A 20,795-nucleotide genomic window follows, 5' to 3' on the forward strand; every position below is an offset into this window, starting at 1 on the left:
CCGCCGGACCCTGCCCTGCGCCCGCCCACAGAGGTCCCCAGCTGGGTCCGGGACGCGGGCGCAGGATGGGGCTGCCGGTGTGAGCAGGAGGTTTGCTGAGAAGGCGAGCCTGCAGTCTTTCCGACTGCATCGAGCAGGACGGTCTCAGCCGGTTGCTGGCTGTCTAATACTTGCTAATTTTGGACTTCAGTTTTCCCTTCCTGGCAGTGCCATAAGGTTTCCTTTTAAAACTGAAGTTAAAAGAAGCATTTTTGTTTTGTTTTGTTTTGAGGCAAAGTCTCACTATGTAACAAGGTGACTTTGAATTCACTGTGTAGCCCACACAGACCTCGAACTCTGCGATCCCCTGCCTCAGCCTTGCAAATGTAGGAATTACAGGTGTGCACCGCCAAGCCCAGCAAGAACCCCGCCCCCATACTGGAGGTTGAACCCAGAGCCTTCACACTGAGCTATATCCCCAGCTCTTTAAAAAAAATTTTTTTTTGAGGTGGAGTCTCTTGCTACGTCGCTAAGGTACCCTGGCTGGGATCAAACTTGAAATCTTCCCGCCTCAGCCTCCTAAGTGCTGGGATTACAGGCATGTGCCCCCACACCTGACTCGTGTCATTCCTTGGCTTGCCTTTTATTCCCTATATGTTGACTCAGTAAATACTGCATGCCAGCCTTTCTGCTAGGCTCTGTTGGAGACCAAACAGACACTCCCACTGGAAGCCAGTAATCCTGTAAATAGAACTTTGTTTTATAGATATGCCCATTGTTTAAGAAGGAGAAAAGCAGGGTAGTTATCTCAGTGCAGATCCTTTGTTGTACTTTGCAATTTTGCTAATTTATGGAGCCTCTCCTATGCTTGTATCAGGATGTGGATACTGGGGACAAAGCTGGCTGTGAGGAAGATATGTAAACAGATTACAGTGCAAGATGGCTTTACAGAAAATGGAATCTGGAGCCCTGAGCTGGAGGAGGGTGCAGCTTCCTCAGGCCTGGGAGAATCACAGAGGCTTCCCCTGGGTTAGGCCTTGAAGGAGAACTTCATGTCACAAACACACACACACAGAGAAAATTAAGAATATAATAACAGATATTGGAGGGCTTGATATATTTATATGTATTAACAAAATGACCTGAGAACTGTTCTTCCTTTGGGGATAAATATTTGATGGGTGGGAGCCTTTGGAATTGTGGGAAATGTCACTGCCATGGGCACTTAGGAGAAGGGCCCTTTAGTACCCTGCAGAGCTTGGGCCAGTTTGTCACAATGGAGTATAACCCTGGCCAATCGGTAATTTTGGTGTGATCATCTGTGTAAACCTGACAATAATTGTGTGAGTTGTGATTCCCACTTTACGGTTGTAGAAACAGACGAAGAAAAGCAGTTTGCCCACATCACTGTGCTAGTGAATGAGGGATCGTGGATTTGAACCCAGGCAAGAGTCCCGGTCTCTGTTCTCCTCCCTGCCGTTTTCCTGCAGGCGCCAAACACCATGTGGTTGGAGAAATCTTAGGATGTCTCCTCTCTACTGTCTCTTGTCTGCTACTTCTCACTGGTGACTGGTCTGGTTTTTGCCTTTTGTGCACACGACTGCTCTTGGTTTTTGTTCTGCAGAAATGAGCCACCAGGCCCTTCAGAACATGCCCAAAGTGCTCCGTGATGTGGAAGCCCTGAAACAGGAGGCGTCTTTTCTGAAAGAACAAATGATTCTCGTCAAGGAGGACATTAAAAAATTTGAACAGGACACATCGCAGTCAATGCAGGTATGTGGGCTCCTCTCCTAAATGCTGGTTTTTGTTTTTGGCCAGGATTTTCTTTCCCAAAGGGCTGAGAAGGGGGCAGCATTGTGGGAGGCTGGCCTGAACTCAGACTTTTTTTGCAATGCTGGGCTCAAACATGGCTGGGTGTGGCAACACATGACTCTAATCCCAGTACTGTGGGAGGCTGCGGCCAGAAGGATCAACCTGAGCAGTTTTTTGAGTCCCTGTCTCAAAACAAAAAATTTAAAAAGGACTGGAGAGGTAGCTGAGTGCAAAGGCCCTGGGTTTAATCCCTAGTACTGTGAAAACAAAAACAAAAAAGCCCCAATTTGTGACTCTCCTGCCTCAGCCTCTCAAATAGCTGCAATTACAGGTGTGTCCCATTGTGTCTAGTTTGGACACAGAATTCCACCCAGCAATCAAAAACTCCTTTTGCTTTGTTCCTTCCATGTAGTCGTTTGCTCGGCACCTGCTGAGCAGTGTTAGCTGGGCGATGTAGCAGCTCCATGGTGACAGGGCCAGCCACGACGCTCACAATTCGAGTCACTGGGGGAGCATAGAGAAAGGCAGTGGCCCCTTCATTTTTGCTTCTCATTTCTCTTTCAGGTATTGGTAGAAATCGACCAAGTCAAGTCCAGGATGCAGCTTGCTGCCGAATCTCTTCAGGAAGCAGACAAGTGGAGCACGCTGAGTGCTGATATCGAGGAGACATTTAAGACTCAAGTAATTTCTTTCTTTCCTTTTCTTTATTTCTGAGACAGGGTCTCAATGCCATTCAGGCTGGCTCTGAACTCACCATGGAGCCCAGGCTGTACTCAAACGTACAGCAATCCTCCTGCTTCAGCCTCCTGAGTGTGGGGATTGAAGGCATGTGTCTTCATGCGCAGCTTCAAGTAGGTTTCCTATTTAGGGGATGTTGTGAAACTCATTTAGGCAGCAACCCGAGGTTTGGAGAAAGCAAGCGAGGTAATCCTTCATCAGAGCCCAACCGGGCATCAGTAGTGACGCACAGAAACGCTCCAACTTTGGGTGGAAGATCTGAAGCTCTTTGAGCCCTGGCGCCCCCTTTATTTCGCACCCTCTGCTTGACTGGAACCTCAAGTGATTCAGAGGAGGCCTCAGCAAACTGCACAGGCAGAGAAGATGTGCACGGGGGTGGTTACTGGGAGCTTGGAACACGGCTTCATGTCTTCCGCTGTGGGAGCCTGGCAGATTATTCACCCTTCTGAGGCCTCAGCGTGGAAAAGCAAAACCTCTGAAACCTGTTGTGAAGGCGAAGCAGGACTTACTTAAAGAAAAGCAAGTCTTTCCCAGCCTGCGCAGCCCTGCCTGCTAACCCTTCCCCTGCAGCAGTAGCTCCTCGTTCTGGTATAGATAAAATGGACAACTCTGTCCTGTGAACAAAGTTCATGGCACTCTGTCCTCATGTAGTTCGTAAGACACTGTCTTCTTTCAAAGCAGAGTCACAAAAGTGCCTGCCCTCATCCTGTTCAGGAAATTCACTCACCTTGTTGCATGAAGGAGGCCCCCTGTGTGTTCACCACTCTTCCTGTGGACAGGAGTCTGTTGTAAAGTCCTCCTTTCCGGTCCGTGGGTCTCTCCAGTCTCTTGGATTCCTGCAACAAAGGGGCGAGTGAGAGCATAGCTTTTGAGAAACCTTTCAGCTGCAGAACTTAGCACATTATAAACCTGGCCCTCCAGTCCCCTAATCTCTTCCACACCAGTCCTTCTGGATATCCCTGCCCACCAATAACAACACATTGGGCACCATGGGACTCACCCAGCAGTGTATTACTCCACACCAATTACTGGTATCTTCTCAGTACAGTGGAGCTGAGCTCCCTCCCTTCTAATTCAGACTTTTACTGATCTAGGCTTAAGGGTCTGCTCTGTAAATCTGGGAGAAAATGGATTTAAATATGGTGTTGGTTTTGATAATACTGAACTACTCATATTAATTGGCTGAAAGTTATAGATCTTGTTTTTCTCCCATCTGCTGTGTTGGGCCTTTTTTTTTTTTTTTTGCACCAGGAATTGAACTTGGGACCTTGTGCTTGCAAGACAGGTGGCAGAACCAGTGAGCTAAATCCCCAACCCACATTTAGAAAATTTAGCTGGGCATGATGGTGTACACCTGTAATCCCACCTCAGGAGGCTGAGCCAGGAGGATTGCCATGAGTTCAAAGACAGGCTGGGCTCCATAGTGAGTTCAAAGCCAGCCTGAAGCACATAGTAAGATTGTGTCTCAAAAAAAAAAAAAAAAAAAAAAAAGAAGGGCTGGGGATTTAGCTCAGCGGCACTGTGCCTGCCTTGCAAGTGCAAGGTCCAGACCAAAAAGAAAATAAAGGAAAAGAAAATTAGGAAATATACAAAATCATCCATGTCCTAGGCCCTTGAAATATTTTTAGACCTATTAGGTGCTTTTTGTGTTTGCACATATTTGTACTTATATTTGTAGTTTATATGTATGCAAATATCATTAGTATGCATTTGTATTAATGTACACTTTATATGTATTGTATGTTATATATTGATACGTGTGAGACAAAATTAGAACTCTAGTATCCATGTACTTTTTATAGTGTTTCTTTAATAGTAACTTTGTTTTGTTATTAGTACTTTTCAAAAATGTAATTTTTAGTGCCTGTGCAGTATTCGGCATATCAGTATGAGTATCCCATAATTTTATATTTTATTTGTTATTATGGAAGATTAAGTTGCTTAATCTTCCAGGTTTTTGTTATGTTATCACTAAAATCACATCAGTACATCAATGTCTCTATGTCCTTCTGATTATTTCTTTTCTTCTTTTTTTTTTCTTGTTGGGAATTAAACCTAACGTGTTCACTCTGAGCTCCATCCCTAATTTATTTTCTGAGACAGGGTCCCACTGAGTCACTAAGTTGCTAAAGCTGAGCTTGAACTTGAGATCCTCTTGCCTCCGCCTCCCAGAAAGCTGGGATCACAGGTGGGCGCCACCACGCCAGCTCCTTCCGATTATTTCTGTGAGACCAAGTTCTAGAAAAGAAAATAGCCGAGTTAAAGGGCGTGCATATTTGTAAGACTCATGACCCACTGCCAAATCACCTTTCAGTATGGCATTATATCATATCAGGCCAACCTTTTTTCTTTGCACTCTCACTAATTATAACTATTACAATATTTCAAATGCTTTCCCAATTCGTTAGAAGAAAACGGCACCTCTTTGTTTTACTTTGCATCGATTCAAGTGTTAGTAATGTTGAACATAATGTTTAATGGGCCACTTTTTATTTTGTGAGTTTCCTTTTTATGTGTTTTATCCATTCCCAATTCGGGTGGCAGCATCTCTTAGGTAAATACCCTTTGTTCTTTCTTAGGACATAGCTGTGATTTCCGCCAAGCTAACCGGTATGCAGAACAGCTTAACGATGCTTGTTGATACGCCAGACTACTCAGAAAAATGTGTGCACTTAGAGGCTTTGAAGAACAGGCTGGAGGCCCTAGCCAGCCCGCAGATTGTAGCAGCATTCACCTCTCAGTCTGTGGGTAAGTGTGGCCGTTCGCATCTCTGTACGCACTTGTTTATAAAGATAAGCAGCTGCATGTGTGTGTTCTCAGAACTCAGTAGGCTGAAGCAGGAGAATTTTGAGTTAGAGGCCAGGTTGGACTACACCATGAGACCTTGTCTCAAAACAGCAAAAGAAACAAACAAACCAAAACAGGTATAAAGATAACATTTCTGAAGGCCAGGTGTGGTGGCATGTGCCTGTAATCCCAGCACTTGGGAGGCTGAGGCAGGAAGATCACGAGTTCCAGGCTAGCCCGTGCTATATAGTGAGTTCAAGACATGGACTACACAGTGGGACTCTGTCTCAAAGAACAAGAATAACAACAATAATAAATACATACATACATACATACAACGAACCTTTCTAAGTCTTCAGTCTTTAGAATGCCTCAACACTGATTAAATTATGAAGATTGCAAATAAATTCGTAACTTTGTGGTGTTTTCATCCTTTTAGCATTTTATTTTATATGAAATTTTCAAACATATAGAAAAGTCGAACCAAGGACTGTAAACTTCCCCTCCAGGTTATCATTTTGCTACATTTGCTTTGTGTGTGTGTATGTGTCCCTGGGGCTGGTGATTGAACTCAGTACCTTGTTTGTGCTGGGCAAATACTCTACCGCTGAGCCACTAAGCTTCATCTGCTTAATCTTGTACATTACTTTATCTTGTGAAGTTGCCCAGGCTGGGCTTGACCCGCAAACTTCCCACCTCAGCCTCCCAGGTAGTTTACATTGCAGACCTGTGCCTGTGCAAGATACTCTTTCGATTGAGTTTTCATGTAGAAGCTGGGGATTTAGTTCAGTGGTTCTGCTGCCTGCCTCACAAGTGCAAGGACCCAAGTTTGATCCCTGGAACAAAAAAAAAAAAAAAAAAGAAAGAAAAAGATAGATAGATAAATAGGCCGCTGGCCCCTGCCAGGATCCTACGAGTTTACATGTAGAAGATAATAACTGCTTTCGGAATTCTTAGGTCATATTCTTTTTCCTTCAAGACTCTGTGAACCTTGTTTCATGTCTCGTGCCATCTCTGTTCCCCTGATGAGTATAATAAGATTGGCCTGGTTGTTTTCCTTTGTGGTGAGCCTGTATCTAAGAACAGGGAATGGCAGGTATTTTCTTAAAGGGCTAGATAGTATTTTAGATTTTGCAGGCCCCACAGTCTATATTGCAGACTTTACTCTGGTCTGTGGTAAAGAAAAGAAAAAAAAAAAAAAAAGCCTGTATATAAAGGGTTGGAATTCTCTGAAGCTCAGCAAAATTCCATTTACAAAGGCAGATGGAAATTTGGCCCATCAGAGGTCTATGTCTGGCCCCTTTTTAAAATCTTTTGTTTTGAGATAGGGTCTCACTTAGTTGCTAAGATGCCCAGACTGGGCTTGAATTTGTGATCTTCCTGACTCAGCCTTCCAAAATGCTGGGATTAAGGCATACACGCTGCCCAACTTCATTTGAACTGCTTTTAAGTGCTCAGTTTGGTGGCATTAAGTCCATTCACATTCTTGTGCACTCATCACTGCCATCCGTCTTCAGAACATTCTTCTTCCCAAGCTGAAAGCCCGTGCAACAGTAAGTAACCCATTCTTCTCGTCACCCGGTAAGCACCATTCTTCTTTCTGTCACTACGAATTTGAAAACTCTAGGAACCTCATATAAGTGGACTCACGTGGTGTTTATCCTTTTCTGCCTGGTTTATTTCACTTAATACGATGACTTCAAGGTCCCTCATGTTGCAGCACCTGTCAGAATTCCCTTCTTGCTGGGCGTAGTGTTGCACTATGGCTGTAATCTCAGCACTTGGGAGGCCGAGGCAGGAGGATCACTGTGAGTTCGAGACCAGCCTGGACTACATGGTGAATTCCAGGTCAGTCTCAACTACACAGTGAGACTCTGTCTCAATTAAACAAACAAAAAAGCAAACACAAACAAACAAACAAACAATCCCTTCCTTTTCAGGGCCAAGTAATATTCCATTGTGTGCATAGGCACATTTTCTTTTTCCATTCCTTTGTCTGGGACACCTGGTTTCTTCCACTTTTGGCTACTGTGTCTAATGCTGTAATCACATGTATAGCCTCTTCAGTTCTTTTGAGCTTATACCAAAAGTAGAATTGCTAGATTACATGGTGAATTTATAAGAAGCTGTTGTAGTATTTTCCTCAGTAGTCACTCTGTTTTACATCCCCACCAGCAGTGCACAAGAGTTAGCTTTTCTGCATCTTTACCAACACGTTATTTTTTTTTTTAATAAAAATGAGAATTTAAAATAATAGCCATCCTAATAGGTATAAAGTGGGTATCTCCTTGTGGTTTTGATTTACTTTTCCCTAATGACCAGTGACTTTTAGCACATTTTCATTTGGGTTTTGATCTCTGGAGAAATGTCTGTTCTGTTCCTCTGCCCATTTTATTTAGTTAATTTTTTATTTTTTGGTACTGGCAATCGAACTCAGGACCTTGTGCTTGTGAGGCAGGCACGCTGCCACTCAGCTAAATCCCTGGTCCCCTCTGCTTCTTTTATATTAGTTTATTTTGTGTTTTGTTGAGCTAGTAGGAGTTTTTCATGTTTTCTGAATAATAATTTCTTATTGGACATATGATTTTCCAATATTTTCTCTCACTCTCTGGGATTGTCTTTTCTTTCTGTTAATTACATTCTTTTTAAAATTTATTTTTTATTTTTAAAAAATGTTCTTTACACAAGTATTTAAATTTTTTTCTTCAGTACTGAGGATTGAACTCAGGGCCTCATGTACTCTGTTCCTGAATATTTTTATCATGAAAGAGTATTGAAGTTTGTCACATGCTTTTTCTGCATCAACTGAGTTGATTTTCTCTCTTCATTTTGTTAATGTAGTGTATTTGATTGATTCTTGTATGTTGATTCATCCATCCTTATACTCGGGGATAAATATCGCTTGGTCATAGTGTATAATACTTCTAATGTGCTATTAAATTTTGTTTGCTAGAATTTTAAGTTGTTTTGTTTTGTTTTATTGAGACAGGATCTCACAATGTAGCCCAGGCTGGCGTTGAACTCAAGATCCTCCTGCCTCAGCCTCTCAAGTGCTGGGATCACAGGTGGGCGCCACCACAGCCAGCCTGTTGAGGATTTTTGCTTGAATATTCATCATGGGTACTGGTTTATAGCTATTGTGTAGGCCTTTGCCTGCCTCTGGCATTAGTGTGACGCTGGCCTCAGAATGAATGAAGAGGAGTTCCCATCTGCTCAGCTTCTTTGAAAGGTTTTGTGTCAGTTCTTTAACGTCTAGGAGAATTCTCTGGTGCAGCTGTCTGGTCTTGGGCTTTTCATCAGTGAGAGGGTTTTGATCATGGATTCAATGTTGCTACTAGATGTAGGCCTGTTCAGAGCTTCTGTTTCATTTTCTCGGCTCCATTTGTTTTACTGCTGATGATTGGCCCTGGGGCCTTCTGCATGCTGGGCAAGGGCCCAATGCCTGAGCCGCATCCCTCACCTGAGGTGAATTCAGACCTTGTACTCTTCCTGCCTCAGCCTCCAAGGTAACTGGGATTAAGAGAGTGCACCGACCATCCTCAGTCCTAGTTCCTGTTTCTTTAAGATTCAGGCTAGCCAGGTTTCACAGCATGACCTAGAATCCCAGCACTCTGGGTGGCTGACGCAGGAGGGTTGCAAGTTTGAGCTCTGCCTGGGCAACTGAGTGACTTAATGAGGCTGTGTCTCAGAATGTACAAAGTCCTCGGTGTGTAGCTTAGCACAGATCCCTGGGTTCAGCCCCTGGTTACGTGCCACACACACAAGAAAGGAAGGGAAGGAAGAAAAGAAGCAAAATACAAAGATTCCTTCTCAGTGGTTCCTGGGCTTTCAGGAATCTGTCCGTTTCATTGTGGCATTTTTTAGTGTATTTACAGCAGTGAAGAGTAGTTAGAGTGGGACTTTAGCACAGCTTTTGCTGTATCCTGTAATTTTGTTTTCGTTTTTGTTTTTTGAGACGGGGTCTCACTATGTAGTTGAGACTGACCTGGAACTCACTGTGTAGCCCAGGCTGGCCTTGAACTCACAGCAGTCCTCCTGCCTCAGCCTCCTGAGTGCTGGGATTACAGGTGTGCGCCACCACACCTGGCTCCCACATAAATTTTAATATATCGTGTTTTCCTTTCCATTTGTCTCTAAGTTTTTTCTAATTTTCCTGCAATTTTTTTTTTAAAAGAGTGTGTTGTCTAATTTTCACGCATGAATTTTGCAGTTCTCTTCCTGTGATTTCTAGTGTGATTGGAAAAGATACTCTATGACTTCTCTGGTTTCAGCCTTAAAATTTATTAAGACTTGTTTTATGGTCTAACATATGATCTATCTGGAGAATGTTCAATGTGCACTTGGAAGATACATAAATTCTGCTCTTGTGGGGTAGACAGTCCTGTATACGTCCATCAGATCTAATTGATCTATGCTTTGGTTCAGTTCCTCTGTTTCTTTATTGATTTTTCTCTCTAGTTCTTGAAATGCTCTCTTGCTATAGCTTCTGCAAGCTCTCTGTTTGCCTTATTGGCAAATTCTGTTTTATTATTCATTTAAAGTAATACATTTAGGACTGGGGATTTAGCTCAGTGGTTCCGCTGCCTGCCTTGCAAGTGCAAGGTCCTGAGTTTGATACCCGGTACCAAAAAAAAGTAGTATATATATTTGTGGAATAGACATTTTAAAAATTGTGATTATATATTTAGACCAGTATACATTATAGCACTTAACTTTCTTTGAGGGCTAGGGATGTAGCTCACTGGATGTAGCTCACCACCTGCCTCACAAGCACAAGGTCCCAAGTTTGATCCCCAGTACAGGAAAAAAAAAAAAAAATTCTTTGAACATATAAGTAAATCTGAACAGCATTTTAACAAAGTGTGGTAGTATAGTACAGGCCGTTTTTGTTTTTTTTTTCTTATCCAGTTTTCTGTTTTTCCCATCATGAACATGTTACTGGTGATGATGAAAAACAATGGCATTTAATCAGTAATTAATTGGATACAGTTTCTGAGTGCCTACTGTGTTTTATGGTAAGTTTTGGGAACAGTGAAACAAGACAGGAAATGTCACTGCCCCTTCTCCCGGAGCTTGTGTTTCCGTGGATGAGAAAGACGATAAACTATTCTGTAAGTAACTAAGCACAGTCAGTCTGGGTTGTGCTTAGTTCTACTATGGAGAGTGTTACAGAGACTGGCAGAGGAGCGGGTCAGGGACCCAAGGCCTGGAGGCAGTGAAGAGCTGGGTGCCTTCCTGGGGCCTGCAGGAGGCCTGCTTGTCGCTGTACTTTCCAGTTCGTGCAAGTATTAGGTTGAGGTAGGTTGAGGTAGGTAGCAGCCTGTTTTCCCAGGCTGGAATGGTAGTCAGCAGTTCAGGCTTCTCTGTGGTTTCTCAGCCCTGCTGCTCTAAAGTGAGTTCCTTTAGACACCAGTCACCCATAGTTATAATCCTGACAAAGGCTAGGACTTGGGGGCAGGTGAGCGTGGCCTTGCTCAACCCCGAGAGCCTCCGTTCTTTACACTCAGGTTTGCCCCCGCCAGCTCTGGCCCTGACTTCAGCCTGCTTCCCTCTTGTGTGCTTGTCCCTGTGCTGTGGTGCAGTCTCAGCTCCGCGAGTGGCGTTTACTTAGGTGTCGTCCTAACAAGCCAGGCCTGCTTGATCGATTGATTAAGTCACATGGTTTGCTGTCGACTTTACCTGCCTCTTGTGTCTGTGATCCCCATGAGTTAATTAATTATCTGGGAGGATATCGGTATATCTCTCTATGTATCTGTATGACTCACATTTATCCTAGTGAATTAATTTTCTTGGCTGCATCTGAAAACCTGGAAATGTATAAATCTATTTTGTTTTCTTTAGATCAGTCCAAAATGTTTGTGAAAGTTTTTACTGAAATCGACCGGATGCCCCAGCTCCTTGCATACTACTACAAATGTCACAAGGTAAGAAGCTGTGAGCCATTATAGTTATAGGATGCTGGTAACGGGAGCTACAAAAATCCCATTTTTTACTCAAAGGCAAAAATGTTGCCTCTTTGACAGCTGGTTGTTTTTCTTCTGGTTAGCCAGTAGGGGGTAATCTTGGTCCAGCATATGGATGCATTTAATTGCCAGTTGGAAAAAGGCAGAGGTTTTTGTCCTGTATTTATTACTTTTTGTCCTGTATTATTTACAAATTTGAAAAGTCGTTATAATTTATTCACATTTTTTGTTTGTTTTTTTTTTTTGTGGTATTGGGAAATGAACTCAGGGCCTTTGCACTCAGCCACATCCCCAGCCGTTTTAAAATTTTTAATTTTGACACGGGGTCTCCCTGCGTCACTCAGACCAGGCTCAAACGTGAGATCCTCCTGCTTCAGCCTCCCAGAGTGCTGAGCTAAGTGTGTGTCATTATGGTCAGCCCATTTTTGTCTTAAGGAAGATTCATGTCTTAAGCTTCATTGTGTCTTCAGCAAGCCATGATAATTAATACATTTTCTGGTGTTGTTTGTTGAAGTTTGGTTGCCAAAAATCCTTGCAGCTTCCTGGGCTTAGTTCCCTCCAGGCTGGCACGCTTGTGCATGTTAAGTGGTAAGGTTAGGGCCCGAAGTTTCAACACTCATGCCTGCGTACATGGCGTGCACACGTGGGGCACGGTGGCATCCTGCAGGAAAGGAAGAGGGGACAGGCCACTCAGAGAGTGAGAGTCAAGCTGTGGATGACACTCGAGCAGCTGGGCTTGTTCCGCTTGGTTCCTGCGACAGGGGAGTGGACCTCTTGGGTGCTAGGTGCTCAGAATGGTGGCAGTTACGCGACTCGCTTGCCTTGGTGGCGAGCAGGGAGCTGCAGCAGCAGCATTCCCGCTGTGCCCTGCGAGCCTCTTTGTTGTGCTCCTGCAGGTACAGCTGTTAGCAGCCTGGCAGGAGCTGTGCCAGACCGACCTGCCCCTGGCCCAGCAGCTCACCGGCCTCTATGACGCCTTGCTGGGCGCCTGGCACGCACAGACCCAGTGGACCGCGCAGGTAACAGCAGCTCGCTGAGGTGTGGGGAGGGTGACGCTGTGGTGGCGGGCAGTGGGGGCCGGGGCTGCCGCTGGTCTCTCAGTTTGCTGCTGTGACCAGGGTTAGGCCATGGGCTTAGAAACCCATCCGTGAATGAGAACAAATGCGCTTATGCCTCATCTACATCTGAAGTGGAATCTGCCTTCGGGGTTCCTCAAAGACACTATCTTCAGTGTGAAAGCTGAGTCACTGTTTTTATCTTAACTAAAGGTGAGGTTCACTCCTGTTTTCTCCACACACCCAGTTAACGAAAGAGTAGTTTTAAGGACAGCCTCCAACGGGAGGTGAGGTGAGATGGAGGTCTCAAGTAGAGACTCCCGTCCCTCTCTTTTCCAGAATGTTGGGGCCTCCCCTGCCTAGCACACGTGCTGTGTTCCTTTGTCTCGGGCCAGAGGCACAGCAGGTTGGCCCCAGCTGGGGAAGTCTGTGCCTGGGGTGATGCCCTACGCCCTGCAGTGGGTGGCCCTGCAGCGGGTGGCGTGGCTGCTTAGCGTTTTTTTTCACACTTGCTCCTGAATCACTCTGGAGCCGCTCATCGGTCATTGGGTGGAATGACCTGGACTGAGAGAGAACCCTTGTGCAGGGTCCTGTCGTTCAGCTCGGATAAAGCCCTTTCTCCATCCTTTCTTTTCTTCTTTTTGGACAAACCTAATTTAGACTTAGTTGTTTTTTGTTTCTGTCTATCTAATTCCTGGGGACTAAACTTAAGGCCTTCTCACTGAGCTACATCCTAGTCCTTTATTTAATTTTTTACTTTGAAACAAGGTCTCACTAAGTCACTAAGTTGCTTGGGCTGGGTTCAAATTTGCATCCTCCTACCTCAGCAGGCAGAGTGCTGGGATCACAGGGCTGTGCCACCAGGCTTGGTTTAGGTGGTTTTGTTTTGTTTTGTTTTGTTTTGAGACAGGCTCTTACTGTGTAGTTGAGACTGACCTGGAACTCACTATGTAGTCCAGGCTGGTCTCAAACTCACAGCGATCCTCCTGCCTCAGCCTCCTGAGTGCTGGGATTACAGGCGTGTGCCACTACACCCGGCTATTTTCTTTTTAAAGGAGAAAAAAACTCCTTATGGAAGTTTCACAGTTTTTTTGTAACTGTCAGTTTTCAGTGAGCTGACCATCCACGCTCATCTGCCCATCTTTGCTTCTGCTGGTATCGCGAGGATCGCAAGAGCTCTGCCCATGTTTACAAGGACCATGTCATCTAAGAAAAGAACGTAGACCTCTTGGCTTCTCCTCAGTCCTCATCCTCAGTTTGTTAGCCTTCTGTTTATGCTCATTTTGCCTTTGGCTTCTGGCCCATTTAACAGAGAAGGCCATGTCTTGCTTCTTTTTCTGCAATGGAGGAAAATAACTGCCATAGGTCCCTGTCAGAGCTGGGCAGAGAGCGTGACACTGAGGAGGTGACAGCCCATTCTCTGTACAGGATGTAAGCAGATAGTCCGTGGTCACCTTCTGAAGTTTAAAATAATGCAAAACAAGGCTAAAGGCACCAGGGTAAAGGTGTTTCCTTTACAGATTCCAGTATTTTAAATCATTCCTTTTTCATTGCCCTGGGGCTCAAGCCCAGGGCCTCATCCCTGTGAAGCAGGGGCTGTGTCACTGAGCTGTACACTGGCCCTCCTGCCTCAGCCTCCCGAGTGCTGGGATCACAGACGTGTCATCACGCCCCACTCCCAGTACTTTAGGGTGAAAAATTCCAACATATAAAAAGATTGAAAGAACTGTCATGAATATCCATATGCACAGCTCCTAGGTTCTACAATGAACATTCTTCTGTATTTGCATTATTATAAATCTTCCCTTCCACCTATTTCTGTATGCTCATTAAACCTTCTTGTATATATTTTTTTGGTACCAGGGATCAAACTCAGGACCTTGTGCTTGCGAGGCAGGTGCATGCGCCACTGAGCTCAATTCCTGACCGCGACCCTTATTTTTTGATTTATTTCAAAATAAATTGTGAACACCATCCATGGTAGTACATGTTATTAATGGAATTCAACCCCGTCTTTGAGAGAAAATTTGTGAAATGTGATGATCTTAAATGTGCCATTTGGTTAGTTTCAAAATGTAAATATCTGTGTGACTTAACTTTCTAGAAGGAAAACGTTACCATCACCCCAAATAGTTCTCTTATGCACCTTCCCAGGCAACCACTGCTCTGTTTTGTTTTCTGCATAAATCATTTTGGAGTGCTGTAGAATTTCATTTAGATGAAATTATTCACTTTTGGTAAGGCTTCTTTGATTTAGTGTGCTTTTGAGATTTACTTGTGTTGTAGAATTTTTGTTGCTAAATACTATTACATGGTAGGAATCGGCTTGTTTACACATCCTCTCACTGATGGACACTTGTAGTTGTTATGAATACAGCTGCTCTGAACATTGCTCTATAAAAATTCTTTTGTAGGTACAGTGTTTATATCTCTTGGGTAAATACCTAGTGTGTTAGATGGAGAAGAAACTGCCTTTTTCCAAAGTGGTTGTCCTCTTTGCTCTCCCACAGTGAGGTATGAGTTCCGAGTGTCCACATCCTTGCTGACATTAGGTGTAGTCATTCTTAATAACTTTATCACACTGGTGGGTGTGTGGTGTACCTCATGTGGTTTTAACTTGCATTTCCTTGATGACTAAGGGCATCAAGCTCCTATTTCTGTGTCTTCCTTTGTGAAACGTCTGCTCAAGTCTTTGCCCATTTGAAAAATTGGATTATTTGTCTATTACTTAATTCCAGGAGAGGAAATCTTTATATATACCACATACAGAGCCTTTGTCAGATACATTTCACTGACATTTTCTTCTAGTCTGTGGCTTAGGCAGAGGTTGTTTTGTTCCTTTTTTTCTGTAGAGTTGGGACTGGAGCCCAGGGCCTTGTACACACTAGGAAAGCAAGCACTGTGCCTCTGAACTGCACTCTCCGTCCTGAGCAGAAGTTTTGATTTTGATGAAACCTAGTCAGTTTTTTCTTTTGTGTTTATTATTCCGCATGTCCTAAGAAACCATCAATAGTCCCTAGTGGCAAAGGTATTCTTCCCTGTTTCTTCTAGAAAATTGTTTTGCTTTTATGTTTAGATATGTGTTCCATCCTGAGTTAATTTTTTTTTCTCCCCTCCAGTACTGAGAATCGAACTCAGGACCTTGGCACTTGCCAAACAGATGCAACGCCACTGAGCTACATCCCCAGCCTGAGTGAATTTCATGTGTAGTGAAGACAGCATCAGATTGTCTTTCTGGAGGTTATCTAGGTGACTTGATAGCCGTAACTGATGAGTCTGATACTGTAGTGTTTTTTGCTTTTGTCTTTCACTTCAGTGCCTGGTGAGTAGCAGAAGTTAGACTAAATAGCCCTGTACCAGACAGTTCTAATTCTTTGGTCTGTACATAAAGTCATATTCTAGATCTCCTATGGAATTATTAGATGATCCTTCAATTAAATGTCTTCTATTATAGGGCTCCCATCTCCTTAAAGGGGTCCTCTGGACATTTACCAAAGAAAGCAATGTTCACAGACCACAGGATGTGGGGTTTTGTGATGTTGCTTAGGCATAGAAAACAACAACTATAAAAGGAAAAATTCATCCCAATTTCTTTTTCTTTTGAGACAGGGTCTCACTATTTAGCCAAGCTGGCCTCAAACTCACAGTGATTCTCCTGCCTCAGCCTCCTGAGGGCTGGAATTACAGGCACATGCCACCACTCCCAGGTCATCCCACTTTCTTTTTTTCACCCCTTTCACTTTCCTCCCTCTCCCTTCTGTCAAAAAAAAAGGAAAGAAGGGATGGGCGGAGGGAGGGAGGATGGAAGAAAGGGGATGAGAAGAGGAGTCATAGGTGTTGTGCTCATGTGCCGACTCCACACGAGGAATGAAAACATTCAGTGCCACACAAATGTACTCATAAACTAAAATGAAAAAACAGGGGAGAACTGGGCTGGAGTGTAGTTCAGGAGTAGAATGCTTGCTTAGCAGGCCTGAGGCCCTGGATCGGATCCCCGGCACTACAGAAACCAAACCAAAACCTGATAAATTAGGCGTCATCACAGTCAACCTCTGGTCAATCCACAGACTGGATGAAAATCTCTAAAAACAGAGCCGACAAAGGAATTCAAAGTATGTAAAGAACCCCTACAACTAACTAATAAAAAGGTGAAACCCCCGGCCTTGGAACTGGCTGGAGTAGACCTGAGCAGACTCTTCACAGAGGAAGATGTATGAATGGCCAGCGAGCGCGTGACTAGGAGCGCACTGGCCTTGGCCATCGGGGAAATGCAAGTTAAAAGCACAGTGAGGTCTACTCCACCGGAATGCCTAAGACCGATAGCAATGGCAACACCAAAATGTTAATGACTGGAGAACCTTGCAATATTAAAAACTTAAAATGTAACTAAAGTCTGGAAGTAACATTTAAACATAATGAATGTGGTGGTGAATTGACAGGAGAGATGGGAGAAAGGTAGGAGCCTTTGCCCGGTACTGGGTGGAGATGGTAATGTCAAGTTTGAGAAAGGTAAACAACTGTAGGAGCTGTTCTACACCTAGAACAATTGCTGGAACAGTCATTAGGAACTGTAAAGGGCTTGAAAGGAAGGAAGGTTAAAGGGAGGTCTCCCTCTTGGTTGTGTGAACACATTACTGTCAGAACTGGGGAGTTGAGGAAACAGATCCAGGAGAATGATAAATTCTAATATTGGGTGCTTTTAAATTCCTTAGAGTCCTATGGAGTCTTAACAGCAAAATCCGGTAGGTGATTGGATGACTTACTCAGGAAAGACACATTGGAGAGCCATTAGCAGTTTAGCCATTTCGTTATATTTGGATTTGCTTCGTTCCTTCTTCTGTTTATTTTCCCCCTACTCCAGCAGGGGGCTCTAAGCAGAGTGTAACATAGGATGTATCCAACAAAACAAATGTTCTTCGAAGTTTTATTAGATTCTCCATGAGGATCTATGCATAGATTTTATACATGTGTGAGTGTTATCTGTAGAGACAGTCCTGTTCCTGTCTCCGTTGCTTTTTGTGGCACAGCTGCTCTGGCTAGAACCTCCAGTAGACGTCAGGTAGAGTGGCAGAAGCTGGCCTCCTTCTTGTGCCTGCTCTTAGGCTGCTGGGTGTGGTGCACACCTGTAACCCTAGCACTGTGAGAGGCAGAGCTGGGGGATCACAAGTTCTAGCCCAGCCTGGGAACTGAGTTCGGACCACAGCATGCTGTCTTCAACTTTTTTGAAGTGTTTTATTTAGAAGGGTGATGTTAATATTTCTTTAAAATGTTTTGCAGAATTCACCAGTGAGGCCGCTCAGACTGATCTTTTCTCTGTTGGGAAGTCATTTTTTGTAGCTTTTTGTTTGTTTGTTTGATTTTTCAAGATGAGGTCTATGTAGTCCAGGCTGGTCTTGAACTCTCCATCCTCCTGCCTCAGCCTCCCAAGTGCTGGGATTGCAGGTGTGTGGCACCACACTTGGCTTGGGAAGTTTTTGATTACAGTTTTGATCTCTTTACTAGTTGTAGTTGTAGTTGCTGTTTCTTCTTGAGCCAGTTTTGGTAGATTGCAATTTCTAGGAATTTGTCCATTTTATCCACTTTGTTGGTGTACAGTTGCTCATAGTATTCCATTATAATCTTTTTGTTTCTTTAAAATTGATGGTAATGTCCCCACTTTCATAGCCAATTTTATTTTATATTTTTGTTGTCTGAGAATGGGTCTGGCTGTCTAGTCACCCTGGCCTTGAACTAACTGTGTTGCACAGGCTGACCTCAGACTTGTGACGATCTTCCTGCCTCAGCCTCCGGAGTACTGGGAGCTACAGGCATGTGCCACGACAGCAGGCTCATGTCTGGTTTTAATAATGAGTCATTTCTCTTCTGAGTCAGTTTAGGTAATGTCAATTTTATTGATCTTTCCAAAAAGCCAATTTCTGGAGTCCTTAACATTCTGTTCTCTATTTTACCTATCACCACTTGCATTTTCTTCAGCTCACTTTGGTTTAGCTTGAGCTTCTTTTTCTAGTTAATGTGCACAGTTAGGTCATCGATTTGAGATCTTTCTCCTTTTTTATTAATGTAGTATGTAAAGCTATAAATTTCCTTCTTAGCATAGTTTCTTTTGTGCCCTGTAAAATTTGTTATGTGGTTTTCATTATCACTTATCTCTAGATATTGTCTATTAAAACCTTGAATTTAAACGGCTCTATCATTTTAATTTTATACCTTGTTGGCCTTAGGTTTGCCCAAGAATAGGCCTCATGTTTCATTTCATTCAGGTTAGAACAAAAGGGCGCTTACTCTGCACTTCCTTGGAATGGACTGTACAATAGGCAGCTTTCCCTGGAGAGACCCGAAGTACACAGAATGGGAAGCTGTAAACAGCCACGATCGGGAAATGGGGTGGGATGTGAAGGGTATTAAGATGTGTTGTATCATGCGATGAGCGAAATAATGACGGTACTGCAAACAGCTATTAATAAGAACGAAGAGGGAAAAAGAAAACAGCTAGGGACTTGAGGCCAATTGTTCTGGACAAGTTGCGGCCTGCCAGTTTTACAACTGAGGCCTCAGTTTGTGATGAGGGAAACTGGTCCGCTTTGCCTTCAGGTGGGAGGGTAATGGCTCCTTTGCGGGACCCAGGCGACAGCCTCTGCAAAACCGCCTCCTGGTTTGGTTCCAGGCCCTAATGCAGTCGCTTCTGTGCCACTGCAGGTTTTCAGGAACCCCCACGAAGTGGTGACTGTGCTGCTGATTCAGACCCTGGGGGCCCTGGTGCCCTCCCTGCCCATGTGCCTCAGCGCTGGAGTGGAACGGGCAGGACCCGAGCTGGAGCTCACCAGGCTGCTGGAGTTCTACGACGCCACGGCCCACTTCGCCAAGGGGCTGGAGATGGCACTGCTTCCCCACCTCCGTAAGTGTCTCTTGCCCCCTTCTCCGCCGCTCCCTACTCGCTCTTTCTGCAGTTTCTGGGCCCCGGTTTGTTTGCCTTTGCAGGTGACTGACTGGACAGAAACGGAAGGCGTTCGCCCTTCCCCTCCACACGCGTGACAGCCTTGTCCGCGACGCCCTGCGGTGTGGAGGGAGCCCTGTGATGTCTCTGTCCAGCCCCAGCACTGCCGGGCACTTCCGGGGCTCTGGCTCAGAGCGTGAGAGGCTGAACTGGGAGGCGGGCAGCAGGTCTCCCTGGGAGGCCGCTCTCCTCTGTGTTTCAAGTCATAAACCTCTGATGATTCAACCTAAAAAGTAAATTCAGAGGACGCATGGGATAGAGAAGGTCTGGGAAGTGGCAACAGCATGCTCTTCTGGAGAGGGAGCTGAAGGTGGCTGCGGGGAAAGTGGGCCGGAGTGGAAGCACTGCTTTTTCCCACCTGGGGCAACAAATCCTATGTTTCCCAGTTGTCCCAGTCTTCAAAAAGCATCACCAGCCTTTAAATAGTGCAGACCCCCTGACACAGGCTGCTGTCAGTCAGGAAACTGCCGGGGAAAGCCTTGTTCCACCAGGTGGTTGCCATGTGACCAACTGGGTTTATTTAGTAGTTACTCTCTTTAATTACGTTTGGGTGTCACTGGCTGTACATTCCAGGGAGTGTGTTTTTGGTGATTCATAGATGTCTCTAGCAGCTCTGGGGCCAGGCTCAGCTGTGGGAGAGGCATGGGAGACTGAGTAGCTTCCTGAGCCCGGCAGTGGCCTGGACTAAGTGACTGAAGAATGCAGGTTCTTCCTGCTGGAGCAGGGTGGGATCGGTAGGGCAGGGAGCAGGTCTGCGCCTCCCCTTGGAGTCAGGCTTCCCTGAGGACCTGTGAGCCACCAGCTGAAGAGGCAGAGATGTGCTGTAGAAGTTTGAATGTGTGGTTTTTCCCTTAGAGGGTTTCACAAGAACTTTTCTTAGCTGTGTGTGGTGGCGCACGGAGACAGAGGCAGGAGGGTCCCTGTGATATCAAGGCCAGCCTGGGCTACATAGGGAGACTATCTTGGAAAAGCAAATAAAAGGCAAAAAAAGGAGTTAACTTAAAAATGATTCAGAAACATACATAAAAATAACAAGAGAATAGGCGTGCTCGATCCAACTTCATCACTCAGAGCCACTGGCAACATTCTGTTGTTACATTTCTTCCCAGCAATTCAAGTGTAAACACAGTTCACAGATACTAATAAAAACACTGAACACAGTATGTAAATACCATGTAATAGACAACATAAGTTTTATACTACGTATTTCTATATTGTAATATACATATATGTTATAATGTAATAACACAATATAATACATAAAATATTTTGCCTATTTTTGTATCTGTTATTTGTGAATGAGGGTGCTAATTCCCGCCTGTCCTCATCAGCACCAGACTGTTTGTTCTTCACTGTCTGGTTCTTAGTTACTTAATGACATATTTTAGTTTTTTACTTTGGTTGTTAGTAACTTTGAAAACTATATTATAAAAAAATACATATATGTACACACATGTATGTATGTGT

General features: G+C 44.4%; 1 protein-coding gene across 6 annotated transcripts in view; it reads left to right on the top strand.

Annotated features, from left to right (window-relative positions):
- Positions 1-20,795, top strand: part of Cog7 (component of oligomeric golgi complex 7) — a 60,014-nt gene that overhangs the window by 531 nt on the left and 38,688 nt on the right. For all 6 annotated transcript variants that reach the window (XR_780131.3, XR_780128.2, XR_780129.2 and 3 more), the window contains exons 2-7: positions 1,604-1,752; positions 2,356-2,472; positions 5,109-5,277; positions 11,158-11,240; positions 12,176-12,298; positions 19,031-19,229. Coding sequence is in view for 1 of the 6 variants with exons in the window: in XM_010623459.3 (XP_010621761.1) it covers positions 1,604-1,752; positions 2,356-2,472; positions 5,109-5,277; positions 11,158-11,240; positions 12,176-12,298; positions 19,031-19,229 (840 nt within the window). In the remaining 5 variants the exon portion in view is untranslated. The remainder of the gene's footprint in view (positions 1-1,603; positions 1,753-2,355; positions 2,473-5,108; positions 5,278-11,157; positions 11,241-12,175; positions 12,299-19,030; positions 19,230-20,795) is intronic.

This window comes from Fukomys damarensis, unplaced genomic scaffold, assembly GCF_012274545.1.
Source record: "Fukomys damarensis isolate Sample0158 unplaced genomic scaffold, DMR_v1.0_HiC HiC_scaffold_34, whole genome shotgun sequence".
NCBI classification, from domain to species: domain Eukaryota; kingdom Metazoa; phylum Chordata; class Mammalia; order Rodentia; family Bathyergidae; genus Fukomys; species Fukomys damarensis.